The 8,311-nt window shown below is 34.3% G+C and overlaps 1 protein-coding gene across 2 annotated transcripts in view; it reads right to left on the reverse strand.

Moving 5' to 3' along the window:
- The window catches only part of LOC107675315 (protein SCAF8-like), a 52,939-nt gene extending 47,591 nt beyond the window's left edge, over positions 1 to 5,348 (reverse strand). For both annotated transcript variants that reach the window (XM_016469617.1, XM_016469616.1), the window contains exons 1-2: positions 5,004 to 5,348; positions 2,605 to 2,688 (exon numbers count right to left, since the gene is read on the reverse strand). In XM_016469617.1, coding sequence (XP_016325103.1) covers positions 2,605 to 2,688; positions 5,004 to 5,033 — 114 coding nt within the window. In that variant the 5' untranslated portion in view covers positions 5,034 to 5,348. The remainder of the gene's footprint in view (positions 1 to 2,604; positions 2,689 to 5,003) is intronic.
- Between the last annotated feature and the right edge of the window lie 2,963 nt (positions 5,349 to 8,311).

The following is an 8,311-nucleotide window of genomic DNA, read 5'->3' on the forward strand; positions in this document are numbered from 1 at the left end:
TATTTTAAGACTTTTTAAGGCCTTATATTAGGAAAACGTTATTTAAGACATTTTAAGACTTTTTAAGGACCCGTGGACACCCTGTAAAAGAAAAGGATCAATAAACTAATCGCACAGATATAATACACTACGCATCAAAATCTTCCCTTTGTGCTTTGTACTTTATGCGGAGTAGGGCTGTGCGATATTGAAGAAAAATGCGATATGCGATACCTTGTTAAAAATGCGATATTCGATATGCGATACGATATTGCTTAAACTGTGTAAAATCAATTTCAATTATATTTTAAAATATTAAAAAATTATATAACCAATTTGTTTGTTATAGCCGTTTTGTTAACATTAGTGACATATTTCGTATTTCATATTTAACATATTTCGATAATTTCGATATATCGTGCAGCCCTAATGCGGAGCGCTGTGCGCTGTGACTCCGTCTTGCTTCAAGCGCATCATTCTGCACACAGGATGCACATAAGCGCTTTGTGCCGCTCCGTATTAGAGCCTTTCATGTTAGAATACTTTAGCGCAATGAAAGATTATTAATAGCCTTTCTTGTTCATCTTATCTATCATATGTTGCTGCCTCATTAGTGTGCTATACATTTAAAAGAAATGTCTTTTAATTTTATAGTATATTAATTAATATATATATATATTATCTTTAATGAACGTATTTTACAACAATACAAAGAGCTATGTTTAACGTTTTACCAGATTTAGCCCTACACCCTACACTTATTCACTTTTATTTGTTCCCCACTAATTGTTTTTTTCACTAAATGTTTAGATTTTATAAAATTACTGTGCACTCATGATTTTTCTAGAGTAACTTTTGCTACTGAATTATCCACTAACCTGGTTTTTATAGTAGTATTTTTGTCATAGATTATGATTATGATTTATTCATTTGTTGTTTTTCTTTACAATGAAGTTGTCTACATGTGGTAGATTGTGTTTAACACACAAAAGAGTGATGATCAGGTCAACACATTGAGGTATAGAAATTCTACACTGATTTAAAAAAAATAAATAAAAAAACTGAGCTGGTATCGGATCTGTATCAGTATCGGCCGATACTCAGAATTTCTGGTATCGGTTCTGGTATCGAGCCACCCCTAAAAGGGACACAGCAACAGTGTGGATGGATGTCAGTGTTACCCAACTAATTACTATTCACAGCCCCACGCCAAAATTATTTCAAAGGTTTGTGTGAAAAATCTGGAAGTCTGATTTGATTCATTTGAATTACAGAACATCAGTGATCAGTTGAACAGTGTAGGAAGGGTATTTATGAAACTGTCTTTAGTGGTTGGACTAATAGTTCTACCTGTGGTGCGACAATGACAGTTCCATGTGATTGAAATAAATCTAGTGTACGGTTAAGGCGATGAATGGGTAAGGTGACTTTTTGTTTGACCAAGAAAAGAAAAGTACATATGTAATTAAAAGCAATAAAAAAATACAAACGTTTTTTAAACCTTTCTTTCATAATATATCCTACATTATTAAAAGCAAAACAATGGTTGCTCCATAGTTTTGAAGCAATAGGAGTTTAAAAATCACATTATAACTTATAAAGCACATATTAGGCCCTACATGTTAACTTATGAGGCAGAATGTTCTCCAGGAACAGACACGTTATTGTTATTATTGTATTAAACAGTACAGGCAATCTGTCCAAAACAACTGACCAATTAAACTATGCTTATGAGTATCTTTCATGCAGCAAAAAAATAAAATTCGCTGTCGTTCTTTGGACAGCTTAGATCATTCTCTTTTCCCACAGCAGCATACTCTGTAACCATTTTTTTCAAACAAGCTTTGTTCATCTGATATGCATTTTAAACTACTGTAAAAGGAAATCAGTGACAGAGGTTCTCCGTTCATCGCGCACACACTCAGTGTAATCCTTCATACAGACTAGGGCTGCACAATAAATTTAATGCGCATCTTATAAGCGCTAATGTTTCCGAATGCAAAAAATGAACGCGAATATGATCGTGGTTTTGCGCAGCTCGTCAGTGAACAACGGCTCTGTGTAATTAATGCTGCTCCATGTGAAAGCACGCACGTGATGGAGATTTACCGCTGATTACAGAACCGGCTTTACTGATAAGATGCGCATTAAATATCGCATGCGATTTATCGTGCAGCCCTAACACAGACACAGACACTTTTAATGTTTATTTACATTCAATTATAACATAACATGTCGATGCTGATAGCCTCGTGGTTACGCCGACATGTTGCGCAACTATGTCTCCAGCGACCTGTGTTTGATTCCCAACTGTAGTTCTCTGTAGTAATGCAATCTACTAAATGTTCACCCTGGTCAGTTGTATGTCAACCCTTTAACAGGTTCAGCTTGAACAGTGGCATCTTTAATAATTATAATTTAATTATAATTTTAATAATTTTACTAATTTTTCTTTTTGTCTGAACTATCGCTTGAAGTCTTTGGAAATTAACAAATGATGCCATTATTGGCTTGTGCACTGCTCAAGTCATAATTAAAAATGTGTTAGGGATAAATCTAAGACTACAACATAAATGGGAATTTGCAAACTGTTGTAATGTTATGTTACCTTGTTATTAAACTTACCTTTATAGTTTTAATTGCCAATTTTGTAATCTGGGTCATCTTTGCTTTGGAGATCGGTGGCTTGTATTCATTCAGTGAGTACAGCTGAAAAACATAAAATATTGCAATTTAACGATCTTTATAATCCAAGTTATTAATTTATTCTAATGTGATCTGCTGAATGACTGTGTATTTACAATATATATAAACTTGTCAGTAATTCACATTTTTAAAAGCACACAACAATTAACAAGAAATACTGCAATCGTGCATTAAAATCTCATTCTCCTCTTTTAGACAACTGTCTACTTTAACTCATAAAGGAGATATGATCTATTTTTAATTTAGGTTCTTTTTTTGCTTTTTCGCTAAATGTAGGCTTATATAATAGAGAAGATAGAAAGATAAGAAAATTTATTGTCATTATAATAATACAACGAAGTTTGTTTGTTAGCTCTCAAGAGACCAGCAGCATTGAAGAAATATAAGAATACACAAGATATTATTATATCTTATCTATCCTCCTGAGACCCAGCTATGGAGTTTTTGCCTCTGTAGAGGACATTATATTTTAGTGAATTTCTCTGAGACCTCACATGTCACAGTTTTAAGTCTGGATGTCCTGTACAGAGCACATTCAGGGCTTTCCAGAGATACCAAATGATTGGATGTTTCACCATGACCACTCCCTCTCCTTGGTTTTTAAAAATGGCTGACATTAATTTAGTGATAAAATTGTACATCCTTATGGAAATATGATAATATTTTGTAATTATAATTTAAATGATTAATTTTCAAATTGTTTGTCATAAATCAACATCTCGGGAAAATATTATGGGGTTTCAAATCAAAATATGACTTCCTGTTATGAAACAGGACATCATTTCATACATGTCCACTGTAGAGGACACCAGGACTAAAAGCATGTTTATTATACATTTTGGGAGACAAAAGAATTGAATAGGAAAACAAATTATATATCAATATTCTTATGAAATATTAGATATTATATGAAAAATCTGGCCAATTATTACTCACATTATTACACTTCTTTTTTTCAATATGCTGTGCCAACAGCACAATAATATGCAAATTAGATACAGTGTATAGATAACATTGTGCTTAATGGGAAAACCAGTTTATGGAATTTTTACACACATATTGCATAAAGCAAAATGGTATATCAAATCATTTTGTTATATATTTTATACCATAGTTGAGAACCATCCTTAAAGTTAGTTATAAAAAAATCCTGAAACCTAAAAATTTATTGGTGATTTAAAAAAAACTCCCATTGTTTTTGCCTTTTCATGTCTACTCTTGTCGTTTTATTTTATTAGTCCTGGTGTCCTCTACAGAGGACATAGCATAACTTATGAATAAAATATAATTTTTCAAAGATTATATATATCTTAAATATAATTTACACTGCTTACCATAAAATGACATATAATTGCTCATTAGATGTTTTTAAATTCCCATTTCAAACGTAAATAGCTATTTAGCTAAATGATATGATCTCAATTAACTACTTCAAATTAAAAGTTAAGTCTAACATAAAACTGAGATTAAAGCCATTTTACACTCAAAAATTCAGGTTTCACAACGATGCCATAGAAGCAGCATATTGGGTCCCCCAAAGAACCTTTTCGTAAGCAGTTCTTAAAAGAACCATTTTTATTTTGTGCAAAGAATATTAACCTAAATACCATTTTGTTCAATTAAAAGGTTGAACGAATGTTCTTCATAGAGCTACTGATTCCAGTAAAGAGCCTTTATAAGAGTGTAACGTTACTGTATGATCACTAGCACGGCTGATCGTCTGCTGCTAACTGTTAGCAATCCAGTTGTAAAAAACAAAACAAAGGCAGTGTCTCAAAGCCTATTAGGACAACCTACAATATTTTAGGGCATCACATGCCTTTCCCTGGGCTGCAGCATTTTTGTGCTGATTCGAAACGAGCCTGTGATGCCGAAAAACGCTGTAAACTTGGAACGGGCCTACGGTGCCCTGAACGCGGTGTCTAGGTAGATTGCTCACCGCATGAACCGGAAACATTAGCAATTATATTAACAGGACTTCCTAAAAGGAGTTAAATATAACTAACGTTAAGCAATAAAATACTATAGATAATTCTATTACTTAAATTTCTTTTAGCTGCCTGACTAGTTTTCGTCAACATGCTGTCCACTCAGGTGACGAACAAAAAAGCCAAGCCAACTACACTAATCTGGAGGACGTAGTATTTTATCTTTCAATGTTTAAAGAGCACGCAAAGATTCAGACATACCCATCAGACTTTTAAAGATCAAATGTTGCGATTATGTAAGAAATATGATCCCTGCACCGTGAAACCGGGTTGATGACAACAGCGGCCTAACGTTACCCTCGAGTTTATCGTGTCGACATTCATACAAACCTCGCCGTTAAACGCCTTGACGGCCTCCATTGTGTAGATTTGATACTGTTCTTTGAAACTGATCGAAAACGTTAAGCCTCTTCGTCCTTACGCCGGCCTGACACATGCATGTCCTGGAGTTAGCGGTGGTCGAGATGGAGGAGGACGCTAATATGGCTGACAACGCGAAGACAAACACAGACCGAATCATCATTGAGTCGACTCCTCCAGAGAGAGAGAGAGAGAAAGAGAGAGATTCATTGGTTGGGGACAAGAACAATGCCCTGTAAATCCTCAGAGCCTGAGGTGCCCAAACCTTTTAAAACGAACTTGATGGGCCGAATGTAAATGTTGCATTATATCCAGCTATATTATGTTAAATTACACATTTTTCAACAAGATTCAACAACATTCTATATTTCAAAATAAAATAAAAAAATGTTAAAACAAAAAGATAAATTAGAAATGAAGATACTGTTTTAATGTTTGGATTGGACATCTGTGATCTAGCTAATGATATAGGGATAATGTTTTTTAATGATTATGTATCCATATTTTTAGTGAATAGTCATTTTCAAGTCAAGTCACCTTTATTTGTATAGCGCTTTATACAGTACCGATTGTGTAAAAGCAGCTTTACAGTGTCAAACAGGAAAATAGTTTGTCAATAATGCAAGAAGACAATAACAGAGTCATTTTTCAGCTAAAGTCAGTTCATTGATGATTCAGTGATGTCATCATCCAGTTCAGCTATCATCCAATAGTGTCTGTGCAATCAGTCAAGCGTCCCCAACTAAGCAAGCCAAAGGCGACAGTGGCAATGAACCAAAACTCCATCGGTGACAGACGGAGAAAAAACCTTGGGAGAAACCAGGCTCAGTTGGGGGGCCAGTTCTCTTCTGGCCAGATGACACCAGCATGGTGTGGTTTAATTCCAGGCTGCAGCACAGGTCAGATTGTGCAGAGGACTCGTCTGGTTCCCGTGGTCTTGTGCCGATGGTTGCCGAGGTGATGAGGTCTTCGCAGGGGATCTGTCTCTGGGGCACATCTAGTTGACGTAGTCTCCGCTGACATTCAGGGCTGTAGACGTCGTCTATAGGTGCTGATCCACCATCTGATCTGGATACAGACTGGATCCGTATGGCTACGGTGACCTCGGAATAAGAATGAAAGAGACTAATATTAGCGTAGATGCCATTCTTCTTACAATGTAGCGAGTACATCGGCTGTTATGGAAAGTGTTCCCGGTTCTGGTTGACCTAATTAATGCAGTCTAACAATCCTTTAACGGATTTGAATTATAGAAATGGTGGCTTAATGTTTACATGTTGCTTCAGGGAGATTTTTAGATTTTCACATTTGGCCCCTTTTTTGGGAGACATTTGACTGTGTTAATTTTTGCTGCTTAATGTAGTTTTTTTGTTGAAGAAATGTTGGATGTATTGCTATTGTTAGTCAAGCAAATTTCCTTTGGCACAGATCTGGCCCAAATAAACAGCTGAAGTGTGGCCCAGAATAGTTTGATGGCCCAAATCTGGTCCACATCTTTTTAGTCAGCCATAATTCCACCCATAGTGAGCCAAATAATAAAAACAGCCCCATTTATGTCATTCTTTTATGGTTGAGTTCTGTAAAGGGCTGATGACATATGGCTGACAGACCAATAAACATTATTTAACTATTTCACCACACCTATTTTCTATTTAAAATACTCATTACTGTAATTACCAGGTAACCCTGAACACCTTGATTTGCTGGTTCAGGATGTTTTTGATTGGGGTTGAAATCTGCAGGACTGTAGCTCTCCAGGAGCAGGGTTGGAGACCTCTGCATTAGCATAACAAAAATGAATATCATACATCAGATATTATTTTGAATATTTAAACAATATTCTTTATATTATAAGTATTCAATATTTGGAATATTTAAACAATATTAAAACAAGCACATATTACTAATGATTGCAAATCAAGACTACACACATTCTGTGTTTCTACTACCCATGACATATAGCATGAGTGCTGCTGTGTAGCCGTTTTTAAATTAACAAAACATTTGTTAAATTGCTTTCCTCATCATTCAAAATGATAACTACTCGAGTAACAGGCTATTTTTTTTGGATGTTTATAATACTTTATATTAAAACACGAAAACTGAAGCTAATTAGACTTTGTTTGGGCAAAGGCTGTGCAAACAGCAAACAGTGACATAACGGACATTATTTAAATAACTGATAGTCACATTTTCAGTAATCCATCAATAGGAATTCAAGGTAAGGTGAAAAAAAAGAGAAAGCAACCAATAGCATTGTGGAATAGACTGAGGTGTGAACTGCCACAAACCTGCCACACATGGATATGGAGAGTAAATATTGAAATTAAGTGTTACTTTATGTGTTTTTGAGTAAAGGGAAACATCTAATAATGTTTAATGTTCAGTAATGTTTGACATTTAAAATAGTTTATGTTATGTTGAAGTTTCTATCGTTACCATTGAGCAGAAGAGTAGAGCTTATGGTTATGGATAACTGCATGTACTACCACTATGAGACATGATTCTGATTAGCTGCTCATAAAAAAAAGAAAAGAAAAAAAACATTTATTATTATCAATATGCTGAAAACAGCTGAGTATAATTTTTTAGGTTTCTCTGATGAATAGAAAGTTCAGAAGAACAGCATTTATCTGAAATAGAAATCTTTTGTACCATTATAAATGTCTATATCATCACTTTTGTTTTCAGATATCTTGTTTTCATATATCTTTGGATCTTTCTATTCATCAAAGAATGAAGAAAAAATGTTCTCAACTGTTTTAAATATTATTAATAATAATAATAATGATAAACGTTTCTTAATCAGCAAATCAGCATATTAGAATGATTTCGGAAGGGTCATGTGACACTGAAGACTGGAGTAATGATGCTGAAAATGTAGCTTTGCATCACAGTAATAAATTATATTTTCAAATATTTTAAAATAGAAAGCAGTTATTTTAAATCGTAAAAAATATATTACAATATTACTACTTTTGCTGTATTTTGGATCAAATAAATGCAGGTTTGGTGAGCAGAAGAGAATTCTTTAAAAAACATAAAATATCTTACTGTTCAAAAACTTTTGACTGGTAGTGTGTGTGTGTATATATATATATATATATATAATTTCAAAATAAACCCAATAAAAAAAATAAAAAAAAAACCTAGGCCTACTGAAGGAAGTGAAATATTTTGTCTGTTTACTTGCAAGTCAGGTTCACTGTGTGTTGTTGTAGAGCAGGGTTGTCCAATCCTGCTCCTGGAGGGCCACTGTCCTGCAGAGATTAGCTCAA

Source organism: Sinocyclocheilus anshuiensis, unplaced genomic scaffold, assembly GCF_001515605.1.
Source record: "Sinocyclocheilus anshuiensis isolate Anshui unplaced genomic scaffold, SAMN03320099.WGS_v1.1 scaffold1900, whole genome shotgun sequence".
NCBI lineage: Eukaryota > Metazoa > Chordata > Actinopteri > Cypriniformes > Cyprinidae > Sinocyclocheilus > Sinocyclocheilus anshuiensis.